The sequence below is a fragment of the Haemorhous mexicanus genome, chromosome 12 (assembly GCF_027477595.1).
Source record: "Haemorhous mexicanus isolate bHaeMex1 chromosome 12, bHaeMex1.pri, whole genome shotgun sequence".
Lineage (NCBI taxonomy): Eukaryota > Metazoa > Chordata > Aves > Passeriformes > Fringillidae > Haemorhous > Haemorhous mexicanus.
Genome location: NC_082352.1, coordinates 14552271 through 14569734, shown reverse-complemented (window position 1 = coordinate 14569734; position 17464 = coordinate 14552271). Strand labels below are relative to the sequence as shown.

Below are 17464 nucleotides of genomic sequence, written 5' to 3'. Positions count from 1 at the left end.
GAGTCTGGCACAGTCCTGCTTGCAGTGAATGTGGGGCAGGTGCACAGTATTGAAAATGTGTAGGGAGGGAGGTGTTGGACCAAGGCCACACTCACTGCCTTTCTTGCAGTGTTTACCACAGGACTTGGCTGGCTGCTGCCTCAAAAGATCTGAGCTGATCTCCAGTGACAGAAGCCATGTTAAAACCCAGGACATAACAAAAAGGACACAAGGCCATGGTGTTTGGTGACCTCCCTACTACCTGTGGACATGAAGCCACAAAAAGGCAAGTTGCCTCATTCCTGCTTCCAGTCCCTGGCCCCTGTTCTGAGGCTGGAGCCTAGCTATCTGCACACCCACCCAAGAAGAGTGTGCAGGAACAGGTTTCTTCTTGGCTGTTTAGCTGTAAATTCTTTGGAAAAAGGGCTGCATCTAGGTCTGTCTGCACAGCATTTAGCATAATAAAGTCCTGCTCCTTGTTATGGTGCCAAGTCCTTCCCAATGCCTTTATAGCCTCACTGTCTTCCTTCCCAACTACAGAGTTGTGCAGCTGGAAAAACCTCATATTTGCCATGGCAGCTCTTTTATTTTTGTCTCAGGAGCACCAGTAACACAGTTAAGCCCCAGAAAATGTCTTGGGCATTTTCTAACAAAACTTGCTTGACCAGTGTATGAAACATTTAACTGACCCACTTCCTTTTTTTTTTTTTTTTTAATAAAATCAGTCAGCAGCTTGGGGCAATGGATAGTTGTAACTCTCACCCTGATGGGTCAGAGATGGCACTGTGCTGCTCCCATGAGAGAACAGCTGGAAAGGTGACAGCTGTGTGACAACCTCACCCACAGAGCATTAAAAGCAGTTGAGAGTGCGTTACAATGGACTCTGGAAAAGACTGAATTCCTCTTTTTGCAGTTAAAAAAACCACCTGCCCCCACATTATGCACTGTGATGGAGTTGCATGAGCAAAGTTTGTCTGTGCTTAAGTCAGAGCTGAACATGAGTGGGAACCTGCCCACCACCCACCACTGTTCACTCATAATAGACAAAGGAAAAATCCCAAAATCCTGTTCTGTTTGGATGCTTGTTCAGGCGTGCCAAGCTTCGATGGTTGATGTATTTCACAAACTTCATAGTTTCTTTGTCTCTATAAACTAAGGCCAAGCAGTTGTCCTCTGGATTCACTGTCAACAGCTAGAGGACACAAAGATAAGGAAGGAAATCAATTTCACAAAAATAGCTTTGATAAAATTCTTAAGAAAAACCAAAACAGTTTCAAAAGTTAGTTAGAACAAAGGGCTGCTGTTAGAAAATTAACTGTGACACTATTTTCATTTTAATACCCTTTACCTGAAGCAGTTATACAGTTATAAGCAGTTATATTAAGGGCTTCTGGACTTCTTACTAGTATGACTGCTCAGCACTGTCCTAGTACTGATGCTGAATGGGACCCCAGTGAACAGCACTTCCCTGGACAAGTGTTATCCCTGCTACAGCCTTGTGTCCCTTCAAGGCAGGCTTCCCTAACAGCCCTGGGTGCAGGTACTGTGAGGCACTCTCGGGGCCCAGGTCTCATGCATTAGGTAAACAGCAGCCTCTTGAAGCTGAGGCCAGAGCTTTGCCCACGAGCAGTGACTGAGGCAAGGAGGCTCCAGTGTGCTACTGAGCACCCTCAGCATTATGCTGGCATTATGACAAAGTGTAATTATGTCTCTCCACCCTAAACAGCCTTATCTGATTTTATCTGAGGTCCTTACCTCTTCATCTTCACCTTTAGCAATGTAGGAAGTAAAGCCACCATATTCAGGATCCCAGTCTTAAAATAGAAAAGAAAGGTTCTTAGAAACCTCAGTGCTGTCCAGGCTCCATGCAGCCTTCCAGGAGATGCCACTTTTTCACCCCACTCCCCAGAGATACTGGATACAGAGTAAGTATTGACCTCCTGCCTCTCTATTTGTTTTCTTCTGTTCAGAAACAACTTGAAGCAAATGTACTGGATTTGCCTTTTATGGTAGATGGGCTATTTAAAGTTGTTTGGTGCACTGTTCCTCATCTGTAGAATAGTTCTGCCCTAGCAGATATGCCAAAAGATTTCAATCAGCTGTACATTCTGGCCTCATCTGGTCTAAAATGCTTGTGTTTAGATTTTTTTTTTTACCACCGTCTAACTAGCAATCAAAATGCTTAGTTATGCCTAAAGTAACTTTTGAAAACGCTGGGCTTTGTGACTGGGAGGTGTAATGATAATTCTGATGAGAAAGGGGGTGGAACACTCCTCGGTACTGTGGCCAGCTGACCCCCCAGCGTGCCCAGAGCCATTGCCTAGCAGAGGAAAGGTCTGGGAGGCTCAGCCTTTCCCTCTGCGCAAGCGCCACCTCCTGGCGCAAGCGGGAAAGGCCAGAGATGATTCCACTGCCACAATCCCAAACCTTTGCATGAGGACTATTGAAACAGGGTTTATACCGAAGTGAGGACTAGGACAAAGTCTACAGACACCTTCTATGAAAGAAAAAGCAGGGAAATTTTGGCTGTTTTAGCACTGCTGAGAAGTCAGAAGTCATTCCTTTATGCAAACCTTGTAAAAGGAGAGTTTGACATCTCTCTCTCATCCACTTACCTTCACAGCCACAGAAGAAGAGCAGGTCAAGAGCAAATTCTGTGGCTTGAGAGTCATGGACAAGAGTGTAGTGCCCGTGGGTCCAGCGTCGCAGCTCCCCCGCACACACAGGGGTGCCCGAGCCTAGGAGAGGGCACAAACACCCAGGGAGAGCCATGAAACCACATCAGCTGAGCTCAATCATCTCACACCACTGTGAAATTGTCTGCTGGCCCCAGTGGAAAAGGGTAAAAACCACATATCACATGTCAGTATCTTTCCTAGAGGTAACTCTAGGTTAGGTACTTCGAACAAAATGTGTAGGAGTGGGACCAAGATTTGCTCCATACAGCCTTTGCTCCTGGTAACTATTCTGGTGGGATTTTTTCAGTAGGACTTGTTTTTTTTATTACCTTTTATTCCAGTGTCCAGTAGCTTGTCTGACTTAGTGCACGATGAGCATTTTCAAAAATTCTACCCTTAAACTTCAGAGCCGCTGGTTTTAAATAAACACCAGTCAAAATCCAAAATTAATCTAATCTTTCATAGTTGTGTCTACTGACAACTAAATTCAACTAAGTGTTTTCTGAAAGGCTGAATCCTAGTTTTAGGTATTAATTTTCTAATTCTAAAATTGCTTTACTTCTGACCTGCTCATCTTTCTCTTTTGGATTTATTATCTCATACAAGAATATGCTTTATACGAAGCAGGGGTCTGTAGATGTAGAAACCACGTAACTATTGACAAAAGATTAACAGTCCCCCCAAAAGTTCCGCCCTTAGGACTCAGGTCTGTTCAAAATGGTATCCTCAAATTAGTCATTGATTTACTTCAAATTCTTTTGCAATGGTAACTGATTTCAGATAATCAGTCTAAAATGCTTCAAGTCCCACATTTGTGCTGGTGCCTTGTGCTGGCTGCAGTACAAGGTGAAACCCTAGTTCCACGAAAATCACTGGGAATTATGTTTGAATCCTTTCACACTGCTGCTGCTCTACTCACTGCTCTGCGTCTCGCCGTCCTGTGCTTCAGGGGTGTTCTCAGGCTGGTGTGGCTGATGGGAATTGCCACTAGCTGGTTGTTCAGTCTCTTCCTGCTCAGGTTTGGGACTGCTGTGCCCACTGGTGTCTGCTGCTTGTCCCTCCCCAGCATCTTCATCCTCATCAGAGGGAGCCAGGAAGTGCAGTTTCAGGCCAGTGAAGTTGGAAAGCAGTAAAAATAAGGCCTCAGAGCGCAGCAGCTGCAGGAATTTCTTCAGGGTGTCTGGGAGGCTGTCTTCCTCTGCTGCCTCATAGAGTCTGAAAGACAGCAGATGTATCTCCTTGTGGGAGAGCTAACAAGGACCACATCTAAAACAACAGCACTGACCAGTGCAGCCTCATGGCAGCTCCTGCTCAGCCTGATCACCAGGTGCAGCGTGCTGTCATTCCTCACCTTTTATTGGCTGGCCCCCGACTACTCCACTGGATCTCTTTGCTCTCCAATGCTTCACATAGTAGTTGGTATTTCTCTTTCTAGGAGAAAGAGATGCAGAAATGTTAACATTTAGCTCCCAAGAAAACAAGGTTGAAGACAAGTGTTTTATTTTTGCTGAGTCCTGATGCCGCAGTGTACAGGCAGTCAGAGGGGATCATTACACAGAATCAGAGTGGTTGAGGTTGGAAAGGGCCTCTGGGGTTTACCTGGTCCATTCTCCTTTAGCTGTGAAACTTAGAAGGTGCTTTGTTTTAATAGATATGCCAGCAAGACCTTTCCCAGCCTTTGTGCCATGTGGTACTGCCAGCCCTCTGACCAGTTCTGGCAGATCACATCAAATTGAATTACTGGGCTCACCTTAAGAAAGTCTTTCAGGAGAATTTCTGATCGCTCCTCAAATTCCTCCTGGATTTGAGCTTGGGAGTCCAGGTCCAAATAAACTTGATTGATCCACTCATATAATATTTCATGCTGGAAGGGAAATGTATTAGAACACTGAATTTTGAGAAGTGAAGAAGATTCCCCAATTCCCCCTATCGAGCTGGCAACAGAGCTGGATTCCTACAGAAAAACACACTCCACTGCCTTATTTCATTGCACCACAGTATTCTCTGTGGTGCAATGAACTGAACTACTGTAGGTATGTAAAACATACAAAGATACATAAAAAAGAAACTGGATACAAACTTATCAACAGGAAATGAAAAGGAGAATGGGATAAAGATTAAAGCATCCCCAGTGCATTGATGCATTCCCTAACAGGTATTACAAGCACAAGTCAAAGACAGAAATGCAGATATGCAGATGTAGGCTTGTTACTCACATCATAGGGGATGTGTGGGCTCCTGGCCAAGGGGGCTTCAACGTGCCGTGCAGGCCTGGCCACAGACGGGCCGTGGAACCAACCGCTCACCGACAGGCGGCACTTCCGCGACAGAACTTCTGACACCTGCAACGATGGGGCAGCACTCACTGTCACACAGGGACCAGCAAACTCCTGACAGGAGATGGACTCTGCTCCAGAGAGCCCACTGCATACACAGAAATGTCAGACAGGCCTAGACCAGGACAGATTATCAGAGAGAGGCCTATTGTCCTGAAGTCCATTGCAGGTTTCCAGAACTCCAGTCTAAGCTTTTACTCCAAGCTCACAGAGAATCCATTCTCTCTCTTCCTCTGAGAGCTTTGAGTCATGGATTTTTAAGACAAAATTAAATCACTACCTGAAAACAATCAGGGCAGTGACCAAGTAGATGCTGCTCTTAATTAACAACTGTAAGAGATAAATGACACAAAAATAGCCCCCTAAAGTGGCCTAGGTCAGGAGATGCCCAACCTATATCACTGATCATCTTCCTTTCCAGTCTTCTGCTCTCTGGCCCTGTTTGATACAGTCCCTGGTACTCTTAGGTACACAGGAGTGTCAGATTTCAGTCAGGCGTTTGTGTCATACAGATGCCCAAATTATTTATTCTGTTCCCATGCTTTTTCCTGACAAGTGTCACAGAGTACTCCTTAACTGTATCAGCATTTCTGCTGTAGGGCACTGCACTGTGTCTGTGTCTGTGTCACTGTCTGTGTCACTGAGGGGGTACAGCCAGATCTCCACAGTGCCCTTGCACTGTTGGCAAGGTGATGGATGACCTGAGGAGCTCTTCTGGAGCAAAGTCATGACCACCATATCAAAATGTGAATTAGTTTAAAACAAGCCAACAAACAGAAACAAGTGAGAGCAAAATTCACAGCAGTGGCTTGCCAGGATAGTAACACAAAATAGAAATGGAAATTTTTCTTTCCCAGGATGATGCAGCTAGACTGATGGTTTTAATTTGGCTTTGTTGGTTCTTGTCCTCCTTCAAGTCCTTGAAGCCCTCTCTTTAACACACAGCACAAGTATCCACTCTACCCACAGTTCTTCTCCCTCCCCATCAGAACTGTAATAACACACAGAATGAATAACCACAACAATGAGGATTGAAAAATTAACAAAAGACAGTTTCTTGCCTGGTGGAAAGAGACTGGAGACACTTCAAAGAAAACCAGGGTGTTCCATGAAGGCACTAATGACTTGGTGATTTGCTGTGGCTGAAAGTGTTCTGAGGAAGAAAACATACTCTGGTTAAGATATGAACTGGGACTTCTCTCTGACAACATGATTCTGTGACTGGTGGGACACCTGGGCATAAGGAATGGAGCTCAGAGCAAGGGCTTGCTGAGGAATCAGTGCACCTCTGCATGGAGACAGGAAGAGAGTTGGGGCTGTTCACCTTGGAGAAGGTCCTGGGGCAACCTAAAGCCTCTTCCAGAGCCAAAAGGAGCTAGCTACCACTGCTGTAGAACTTGGGACATGGGCATGAAGACAAGGGCATGGAATAACAGAACAAGGGGGAATGGCTTCAAACAAAGGGTGTGTTTAGATTAGCTATTAGAAGGGAATTCTTTACTATGAGCAGTGAGGCACTGATACAGGTTGCCCAGAGAAACTGTGGGTGCCCCATCCTAGAAATGCTCAATGGAGTTTGCAGCATCCTGCTCTAGTAGATCGTGTCCCTGCCTACAGCAGGCAGGCTGGAACAAGATGAGCTTTAAGATCCTTTCCAACCCAAACCATTCTGTGGTTCTGCTGCTGGAAAGGGAAGTTATTGTCATCAGTCTGGAGTTCCAAGCACATTTACTGGCATCGCTTCCATCCTGTCTCTACTCTTGACCCTTCCAAAAGTTTGTCTGCTGTTGCCTGTTAGCACTGTCTGCAAAGCCTGCTACAGCCCATCCCTAAGGGACACACTTTACTTATATATCAGCTTCTCTGAACAAAGGAGAAACTCCTTATCTCCCTTCTACTGTTTGAGGTGAGAATTGCTACAAGGGGCACATGAGCTTCATCTTTGCCATCCACCTGAGGCTGGGCTTGGAGCTTTTACCGTCTGTGCTGTACAGATCCAACGTTCCCCCGTCACTTTTCTCCCAGGGTGGGACGAGGTACAGGATGAAGGCGATTCTCCGACCTTCCAGTTCATCATCGTGGCACAGCAACACATCTGCAATTACACACGTTTTGCTGCTCTAGCATCTTTCCAGTACATGCATGATTCATTCCAACAACTGCTTCCCAGCTTTGTCCCCACAAGGATGTAACAAGTAAAAACATGTTCTTTACAAGAACTACATTTTCAGTCATCAGCATCACCAGCCTGAGAGCTGCAAGATTCACTTCTGTGGGACTGCACTGCAATTGACAGATCAGGCCACTCTGAAGGTACAGGCAGTTATACACTAGCAACAGTTTTTTCATCATTTGTACTTCATTTTCAGACACTGTTTTGCTGCTGACAGCCTCTGGGACACTCTGGGACTAGAATAAAACTAGATGTTCTATAGACATTTTGTTCCCAACACATGCACAGAAGCTTTAGGAAAAGAATCACTTATAGACTGACCAGTATATTCATATTTAGCACAGGATATGTCAATAGTTGGCTCCAGCACTATCTGGGTCACAGCAGAAAGCCACACTTTGAATTCTTCACACAGAGCATGCCTGGGAAGATAAGCACACAAGTAAGTGTCCTCCTGTGTAATAAAATGTATCATCATAGACTAAACTAATTTATTGCCTCCCTGCCAACTGCTTAAACAGTTACAGGTGCTGTTGCTGTGAGTGACTGTGTTTCTGTAGAACCACACAGGTGCTGGCCAGGAAAACAGCCCAGTGCTCACAGCACTGCTGGCAATAACCAGCAGCAAGCATGCAACCAGTCGAAAGGTGCACCGGGAAGCGTTTCAGAGGTGACAGGTGCAGGAGAGCTGACTATGGATGAAAGTTGAACAGATTTCAGTACCCATGACAAGCAGAAAGCAGAGTCAGCGCTCCAGGGCCGGTTTTTGGCCCGACTATGGGGGCAGAAGGCGGACCCAGCCCGCGATCGCCTTCCTTGTGGAGCCACCACGGCTCTTCCCACACCCTGAGCAGGCAGAGGCGGGAGCCCGCTTTACCTCAGGGCAGCGACGTGGGGCTCCGGGCTTGCCCCCAGCTCCTCGGACTACGGCGGCCCATGGAAGAGAAGAAGGGACGGGGTTAGGGTGGCTCGGCTGGGCGCAGTTCGGCCCGGCCCGGCTCAGCTCGGCCCTGGGCCCACCTGCCGCAGCGAGAGGAGGTCGTTGCGCCGCCCGCGGAAGCCGAGACCCAGCAGTTCATCCCGCAGCGCCTCCGCGAAAGCCGAGCCCGCTAGAAAATTGGGAATGACACCGTGCCGGAACGGGGCCGGCTCCAGCACCACCGCTTCTGCAAGAGAAAGGCCGTCGGTGAGGGGCGGGGAGTCGGGCCACGCCGTACCGTGCCGTGCCGGAGCCGCTCCCCGCGGGCCTGGCCGGGCCGTACCGTGCCGGAGCCGCTCCCCGCGGGCCCAGGCCGCCCCCGCGCGCTCCCGCAGCACCGCGTCCCCGAGGGCCGCGCAGAGCTCCGCGCGCGCCTCGCGCCTCCCGCGCTTCGCCGCCGCCGGCGCCGCCGCTCCGTGACGCTTGGTGGCCATAGTACCGTCTGACGGACTACAACTCCCTGCGGTCCCCGCGCTTCTCCTGCGGTGGCCAATGAGCGAGGAGAGGCGGGCCGGAGCGCGGTTGGTCCCAGCAGGCGGCGCGCGGCGCTGAGGGCTGGGCGGGTGTTAATGGCGGACGCCGCTCCCGCGCCCAGAAGCGATTGACCGCTCCCGCCGCTCGTTGCCGCCGCTTCTCGCCATGTCTGTGGTGCCGCCCAACCGCTCGCAGACCGGCTGGCCCCGCGGGGTGAACCAGTTCGGAAACAAGTACATCCAGCAGACGAAGCCGCTCACGCTGGAAAGGACCATCAACCTGTGAGCGTCGCCTCGGGCCTGCCCGGCTCTGCCCCCTCCCGTCCCTCCCCGCTGGCGAGCTCGTCCCCTCTCCCTCAGCGGCTCGGCGGGGTTCTCCCTCAGGGCCCTCTGTGCGAGGTCCTGTGGGTCCCGGCCCTTCGGAGGGCTGGGGACACAGCGGCGGCAGAGCCCGAGTGCCGATGGGGGCCCGCCCCCCGACAGGGGCTGCTGAGCCGCGCTGAGGGTACCAAGGGGGCCGAGGGGCTTGCCGGCCTTGGTAGGGGTGTGGAATAATCGGTGTAAATGTTTTAGTGCTTAGAAACAGCGTCTGGCTCGGGAGGTGTGAACCCCAGGTAACACAGGCAAGGTTTAGGTGTGGTGAGCATCCCAGACATTTTCATGCTCTCATAGGCATCCAGAAAGGCGATATAGAGACAGGGATTTTTCTTGGCCTCGCTGGGATTTGGGCTGACCGTGGGCAGTCAGTAGGATGTGTCTGGATGTGCCTGGTGTTTGTGGATTGTCTGGTACAGACAGGTGTTGGAGTTAAAATTCAGAGTGTTTCTTACCACAGAAAATCGTCATAGATACAAACTACTTACTAATAAGTATTCATGTATTTTTTATGAGAAGTCATATATTTTTGCATCTTCTAGTAAATCTGGTGGATTTGGGATGTGTTCTTTGCTAAGTGCATCTGTCAAGTTGCAAAAAACAGCAAATGTTAGCTGCAACAGTCAATATTCAATTTTAGCTATTAATCACTGGCACTTCTGTGTTCTTTTGGTGTAGCTGAGTTTATTCAGAGTCATGTGAAAATTCAAATATGAACTTTAGAAATTGGAATATTTCTATTGAGTTTCTGAAGCAAAGACTCATCATGAAGCTGTGTTACCAGCAGCATTTTTTTTAAGTCAAGGCTGAGTGTTTTGATGCACAGACTAATGCACCCACATTAGTATAGTATGGGTTAGCATAATAGGTTATTATTAAAGTAATTCGTGTATCTAAAAATGAAAATGAAGGGAAAAAGAAATGTAGATGGTTTTAAACTATAAGTGAAAGTAGGGGAGCTTGTTAGTAAATGAACCTGTGATTTGGAAGCTGATTGTTTTGGCTCACTTGTCTACATGAGAAAAGGCTCTGACAGTGGTAACTGGCTTGTTATTTTAACCACTGTAAAACATGAGGTAAATTGGAGGAGGAGGAGGGCTGGAATTTGAGGGGGGAAGAAGGTATGCTACTAAAGTTTGACATGTTTGGGGAAAGAATCCATGCCAAGAAGCATTTCAAGGAAAACATCAGTCCTTCATTCTGTTAATTCAGTGGCTGTGTGCCATAAGTCAGTAAAACCACTGCTCTCTCCAGAACCATTTTTTTCTCCCTTTTGACTTAGCTGGGTGATTCTGTCTTTCCTCCAGGTCTCCTGCCATCAGACCTCTCTGTTACATGGATTTAATTGTACAATAACACTCCCCTGTTGCCCTCTGTGCTGTCTTGGACTGACCCATTTCTTGCCTAACCTTTCCTTTCTTTCTGTTTTCAGTCCCTCTTACCTGGAGAAATTGCCCAGTTTCTGCTGCACTGTCACAGGAGTGCAGGGGCCCAGCACCAGCCCAACAGAGGGATCTGCTCACACTCTTGATCCTATCCCAGGCTCCCAACCCTGTACTCATAAACTCAGCATTTCTCCTCTTCTGTGATCCACATGTCTGATTTCCCACTTCAAAACAAAACCACTTCTAACAGTTTTGTACTCAGGCTCTCGTAACATCTGCAGAATAAAACCTGCAGTCCTGTGCTGCTTCCTTCCTTCCCAGCAGAGCTTTTTCTCCAGTCTCTTTTCCAGCTCCTTTCAGAGCATTTCCCTGCAGCGTGGAGATCAAAGAGGGTGGCTGTTGAATGACAGTTGGTTCTGTGCTTCTTTTCCGTCTTTAGAGCCTGCACCAGGCTAGAGTGCAACAGGACTGTCTGTGCTTGGTGTTCCATAGTACAGATCTCCCTGGGGCAGGGGCCTCATAAGCCACAAAAAAGATTTTAGCCCTGCACTGTGACTTACCCATCAAGAGTGAAGGGTCTGCCTCAAGCTAGACACTGTTATGGGGATTTAAAGTTAGATTTCTTGTTATGCAGTGACATTTTTTCTCCTCCTTACAGGTATCCTCTGACAAATTACACGTTTGGCACAAAGGAGCCCCTGTATGAGAAGGACAGTTCTGTGGCAGCTCGGTTTCAGCGCATGAGAGAAGAGTTTGACAAGATTGGCATGAGGCGGACAGTGGAAGGAGTTCTGATTGTGCATGAGCACAGGCTGCCCCACGTGCTGTTACTGCAGCTGGGTACAACTTTTTTCAAGCTGTAAGTGTCTGTTTCCTAAGTGTAACTTCAGTTTATTGTCACAGACCACTAAACATGTGGGCTAGAGGTTAAACTGTGGCCAACTGCTCGATGTTTTGAATGGGATTCATTGCTTGTAAAGACCTAGTCTGGAAAGTATTTTTTGAATGGTGGTGTTTTAATCTAAAGTGTGTTTGAGTCTGCTCATGAGGGAGATGATTTAGTTTGGAACTGACTGGGAATCTTAGTTACAGTGCATCACTACAGTAAAATCTCGTTTAAAACTCATTATCAGCAGTTGGTGTGTTGTACTTGTGTTGTGAAAGCTGTTATGCTTCAGTAGCTTATGCTATGCCCATAAAAATGGGCAGGTGGAGGCCAAGGACTAACCCCCTGTAAGTGCAGAATGATACCTGTTTACGAACTAATGGCTGAGCTGGGATAGCAAGAAGGGTAGGTATCTGAATTTGAGAAAATTGCTTCAGTTCATCTCATAGTTATCACAGCCAGAGTGAAGTTTTAGTGATTGAATATGGTTGTAGTGATGGTGGTGATTTTCTTTTTTAAACTAGATGGCCTTGACTTGTCTCATGTTACATGCTTATGTTCTTGTTCTAACATTTTATATTGTTCTCAATTTTGTGTGTGTGTTAAGTCTAATTTTACATCTAGATTTGTTTTTTACATCTTGATTTGAAGGGCTGTTGAGGACAAACTAGACAAGACTGTAAATGATTTGCAAAATGCTGTAATGATGAAAATGAATAATCTTGCATCATTTTCCCACATGAGTTTTATTTTCTTTTTTCTGTATGCTTCAGTGAGTGCTGGTTTTGTCATAAGAACAAATACAGGCAGTATTTACAGCCCTTCAGCTTCTGGTTATTATTGTTAAAACTTTACCCTATAAGGGTGTGAGTTATTTTCATGTGTTTTGTTACAGTTTGTCCTGCTGAACTAGAAGTATTTAATGCAGTAGTTATTTTTAAGGGACATAAATAGCCATTTTAGTTTCAGTTTTGGTGAAAGCTATGCTGCTGTCTTCAAATTCAGCAAAGCTAGTTCTGGAACTTCTGACTTAAGAGCCATATGTGAATTTGTCACTCCCTGCCTGGAAGCACCTGGAACTTGCCTGTGAATATTGGTAAATGCAATAAAATAACTTTGGCTTTCATCACTGATTATTTTAACAGACCTGGTGGTGAACTCAATCCAGGAGAAGATGAGGTAGAAGGGCTCAAACGCTTAATGACAGAGGTCTGTTTGCTTTCATTATGTTGCTGTAGCAGAATGTTGCATTGTTTTAGAATTACCAGAATAAGCTAAAGCATTAGAGTAGTTTTCTTACCACTGTTGTTATTTTGTTGCTTTTGTGATGTTCCCAGGTAGTTAACAAATAAAGCAGTCAAGTTTTCATTTATCTGCATGATGAATGTGGCTGACTCCTACCTGCTGCTCAAGTCCTGTGTTCATTTGCAGCTTTGCTTTCTGACTGGCTTCAGGCAAGTGAGTGTAGAGATGAGCAATAAGATATGTTGTGGAGGACAGCTGATGGGGACTTGCCTTTGAGATAGTCGTCCCAATGCACCATTTTCTCCTAGTAGCTAAATTAATTCTGCTAGATAATGTAACAATTTATTTCATTCTTCCCATTGGTCTGATAGGACTCAGTCCAGCTGAGTACAGCATAGATTTTGAAAAGCTTTCTAGAGTGCCCTTATCCTACCAGGTGAGGCTTTTACTAAAAAATCTCACTTTATACAAAAATACTTTACAATTCTATTGAAAGCTGTCTCAGAGCAGTTATGAGCTACATCAGACACATATTACAGCAAGTCTTTGTGCTTCCAGTATGTGTTTACTAAAACAATTTCCTTGAGGTAGTTTGAGGTCTGATTAGTACTGGATTTTTGATAGATACTGGGTCGTCAGGATGGTGTTCAGCAAGACTGGGTGATTGATGACTGCATTGGCAACTGGTGGAGACCAAACTTTGAACCTCCACAGGTGAGTACTCCTGTGGGCTTCCATCTCCTTTGGTCAAGTTCTGTCTGTACTTCTAAAAGCCTTCAACATTCACATGGGCTTATTGAGTACCTGCTGCATGAGCAATTAGTATTTCTAGGGCTTGTCTATTTCATCTCCTTTCTATGACTGAAGAGAAGCTACAGACTTTTTAAAATGGAAACTCCTGTCTCCCTTCTCACACCTGTCCTGATGGATGAGAAACCACTGGATGCAGTAGCTTCCAGTTCTATGCTGAGACATATGCACTATTTAAATTCCTTTTGTAGCCACAATGGAGGCCTTGCACTACTGCTTATGGAACAGATACCCTAGTCTCACTACCCTCTTTCTAAGGGCTTTAATATTGAAGATCCTTGCTTAGTTTGTTTTTTATACATTTCTGTTTTATTGTGTTGTTTTAACCGCTTGTGATATTGGTGCCACTTCAGAGCCTTCAATAGGTGTGACAGCAACAGCATTTCTTTCTTAAATACTTTCTTAGGAAAATGGTTTTCTTTATTTGATGCCATGAAAGAACAATATATGACACACTGAAAGCTTGTACAGGGCTAGATAATTTATAAAGTGGCACTTAAAATTACACAATATTTTCAAAGCTCTATACAACTGTTTTTTACCATTTTTCTTCTAGTACCCATACATCCCAGCTCATATAACAAAGCCGAAAGAACACAAAAAGCTGTTTTTGGTCCAGCTTCAAGAAAAGGGTAAGTGTTTGTTTGCATCAAAGGGTTGTATTTGTAACAATGTTTAAATGCGTGCATTTCACCCAAGGAAAACAAAGTTGTGATTGTGTTTGTTACGGTATGTTAAACCAAGATGTGTATGCTTGCAGTTGTTTGTGGTTGATCACTAACAAAGTTAAATGCTGGTATTTGTTTTGAAGGTAGATGATCCTTTGAACATGAGTTCGTAGTAAATTTTCATTCTTGCTCCTGCATCAATCTGTGTACAGGATGTGAATCCCATATTTAACTAGAAAAGGAATAAACCTGCTTGAGTGCTCCATGTAGTGAACTTGTTTTGAAGTCTCTGGGGGACGATGATACCTTGGCTGTATGTGTGCTGGTTTTCCTGATTCATCAACTTGTATTTGTTTTTAGCTTTGTTTGCAGTCCCCAAAAATTACAAGCTGGTTGCTGCACCATTGTTTGAGCTCTATGACAATGCACCAGGATATGGACCTATTATTTCCAGCCTTCCTCAACTTTTGAGCAGGTATGTTGTACTTGTATAGTGGTTCTTGGGAACATGTTTGCTGTGGGACACCAGAGCAAGGCAAGGTGCTACAGAAACCAACTTGAAAAGGTGACATCTGTCACCAAAGATTCTGCTTCTTATGAGCTGGATGAACACTTTGGAGGCACTGATCACAACTGGCTAGCAGTTGTAGCTAAGGAAGATATGGAAGGCAGTGAGAAGAATGAGTCTGTGCACAGATTGAGGAACAGCTTCTTGGAGCTGTTGGGAACAGCTGGAGAGTTAAAGCCAGGATGTGAGTTTGAAGCTCTGAGTTAGGTATGCATGTTATCACAGCTTTGTGCTGGTTAAATGTGGTGGGTTTTTACACTCTCTAGTAGAGTTAATGAAGTGTAGCGTCTTTCTCACACAAATATCTGTAGGGACATGAAATGACTTGTGGCTCGTCTCTCCAGAGCTCATTAGTCCCACTGGTCTCTTACTTGAGAGAATGTTCAGGCATGCCAGGAGTCCGACAGCCTGCCGGCTCTTCCTCAGGAAAGTATTTCTGTCACCTACCTACGATGAAAAAAGTATGTTAGCAGAATGTTAGTGCTGGTATTGCCAGCACTATATTCTTGTTTCCTGCTGAGTATTTTTCTCTCAAGCCCAAATTTTGGCTTCCCCTCCTCTAAAGACATCAGGTACTTCCTGTTGAGTACCAGCAAAACACTGTCTGTTATGCAGGTTGGGTAGTGGTGCAACAGACACAACCAAAGGCTGGGCATCCAGAAGCTGAGATGCATGCTTGCTTCCACAATTATTTATGAAACTTAGCTGGGAAAAATTCTCTCTTCAGTATGTCTGTATGTTCCCCTTGGAACATGTAAGGTTGGCCTAGCAGCAGAAATCCTGCAAAAGAGTTGCTGATGGAGGAATGTAACTCTCATTATGATTTATGAATCTATGAACCTGTTTTAGGAGATGAAATGTTAATAATTAGTTCTTCTGCAACCATAAGAGACAGTTGTGCAATGCTACTGTAGGATTGGTTGTTAAAAATTATGTATGTACTGCTATACTGTAAAGCAATCTTATTAAAAAATGTACTTTTGTCCTGTCAGGTGGAGGTTATCCAGAGCAGAAACAAAACATTTGGTTATTCATTCAAAAATACCCTTAAAAAAAAGAATGGAAACTCCTCACCTGGTATAATCCTTTTAATTTTAGGTTCAACTTTATTTACAACTGAATTCCTATGTACCTGAAGACTCCAGTAGAAGAAGCCGTCTCTGTGAGCACAGCTTTGAACTGTAGAGACACAAATATGTGTGACACAAGGATTTTTTTCAAGTCATTCTGTTTCTGAAGGCCACTAAACATTATATGGTATGAACCGAGAAGTGAATCTCAACTGTTTAGCTAGAGAGATGGCAATGGGCTACCAGTGTTATAATCCCTTTTCATTGTAATACTCACCAATTTTTTGTTTTGTACAACATTAAACAATATGGTTAAGATTCTGTTTGTCTTGGGTTTCGTTTGGTTTTTGTTGTTGTTTGTTTTGTTATAGTTTTTTTAGTTTTTTTTCCTTCTGTTTATTAGTTGTTTTAATTTTCCTTATTGTCTCTTACTTTTAGATGCATATTTTAAACTTCATTACTTTTCTTCAGGAATACAGATGATCTTGGAATGAGGAGGAGCTAAGCCATTCAGGGCCCATTCAGATGCTGTGATCTTTATCCCTGAGCAGTGAATAGCCCTGGGATCAGGGAGAAATGAATTAGCTTAAGTGGGTCCAATCTTGTTTTGAGTCTTAATTAAGTTGGAGACCAGAACTGCTTTTTTGAGGGAGAATGAGTGCTTAAAAGCAAGTGTAGCCTTTACCTTTTTTACAAGAACTGATCTGTTTGTACAGGGATTGGAGGAGATGGAGCATGCATCTGCTCCTTCAGTGCCCCCTTAAGACAGTAGCAACCCCAAAAATTCTGTTGGACTGGTCTGAGATACAGTTAAAATAGGGAAAGTGAAGTTAATTTTGTATATTTTTCTTTAGCTATGGGACAGAACTAGTGTCATGCTGAAACACTTAGCCAATGCCACATGCAAGTAGTTCTATGTTATGCTGTCCTGTGCTGTCTCATCCTGCAAGGGATTCCCACACTTTTGCTTTTTCCCAACATTTCAGTTTCTTGTAGGCAGTAAATAGCAATCTTTCTAATTCTGGGGTTTTTACATGCTTGGCTAAACATAAAGTCTAGTTGGATGTGACATTCCCAATGCTTTCAGTCTTCCATGATTTTGCTTAATGAGTCTTTCAGAGATTTGTTTCCAAGTTCTGCCTCTCATCAGAAGATGCACTGTTGCTTGTGCACTGTCCTCTTATGAAGGCAGGGTTGGAGAGTGCCAGCTGCCAAGAGAACTGAATCCTGCCGAAGTGCTTGGCTCTGCTGCCATCTGCACTGGGAAGCAATGTACAGAGCAATCCTGACAGCTTTGGACAGATTGAAGCTGTTCAGTATGGCAAATGTACTGCAAAATGTGGGGAGAGGTAATGCAAGGGCTGTTCACTTTGGTGCTATGGATGGAAGGCCCAGAGAGATGGTGAGTAGAATGTATGGTTTCTTAGCTGCCAGCAAGGGAAAATAGCTAGCAGGGCAGTGGAAAACAGAACCCTTTCTACCCGTGGAAGTAAGGAAGGTCAGATGGAAGACTGGAAGTCAAGTGCTGCAAGAACAAGGAGCAGAGCGCAGCTTATGAGCCCGGGCACTTAAGAGCACGTCTCACCTAACTCCACGGTAGTTTGAGACTAATTCTCGTTCCAGGCTGCCTGTGGAAGGGCGCTGGTCCTGCAGTGCCTACGCGCGCTCCTCTGCTACCCTGCCTGTAGGTTTGGGGACTCCCGGAGGCCCCTCTAGTTCCCCCACGCGCGGCTCCGGCGGTGCGGCCGCTGTCCCGGGCTCGGGGGGGTGCGGGGCAGGGCCGGGCCGGTGGAAGCGCCGCCCCGGCCGTGACTCAGCGCGCGGGGTGACGGGCGGACG

At 45.5% G+C, this 17464-nt stretch overlaps 2 protein-coding genes and 1 long non-coding RNA gene across 3 annotated transcripts; 1 reads left to right on the top strand and 2 right to left on the bottom strand.

Moving 5' to 3' along the window:
* Positions 1-543: 543 nt before the first annotated feature.
* On the bottom strand, positions 544-8579 carry OGFOD1 (2-oxoglutarate and iron dependent oxygenase domain containing 1). The gene is made up of 13 exons (XM_059857186.1): positions 8429-8579; positions 8187-8332; positions 8044-8090; positions 7488-7588; positions 6972-7088; positions 6055-6146; positions 4874-4999; positions 4408-4521; positions 4009-4088; positions 3577-3872; positions 2595-2717; positions 1735-1793; positions 544-1171 (listed from the first exon to the last, which is right to left on the bottom strand). The coding sequence occupies exons 1-13, from the start codon at positions 8577-8579 to the stop codon at positions 1010-1012; spliced, it is 1614 nt and encodes a 537-aa protein (XP_059713169.1). The 3' UTR covers positions 544-1009.
* Positions 8580-8767: 188 nt separating this feature from the next.
* NUDT21 (nudix hydrolase 21) lies at positions 8768-15946 on the top strand. The gene is made up of 7 exons (XM_059857189.1): positions 8768-8900; positions 11037-11237; positions 12410-12473; positions 13134-13223; positions 13876-13951; positions 14348-14462; positions 15654-15946. Exons 1-7 carry the CDS (start codon positions 8785-8787, stop codon positions 15673-15675), a joined length of 684 nt encoding a protein of 227 aa, XP_059713172.1. The 5' UTR covers positions 8768-8784; the 3' UTR covers positions 15676-15946.
* Positions 13717-15736, bottom strand: LOC132332673 (uncharacterized). The gene is made up of 2 exons (XR_009487972.1): positions 15630-15736; positions 13717-15002 (listed from the first exon to the last, which is right to left on the bottom strand). It is a non-coding gene; the product is annotated as an uncharacterized LOC132332673 (long non-coding RNA).
* Positions 15947-17464: the final 1518 nt, after the last annotated feature.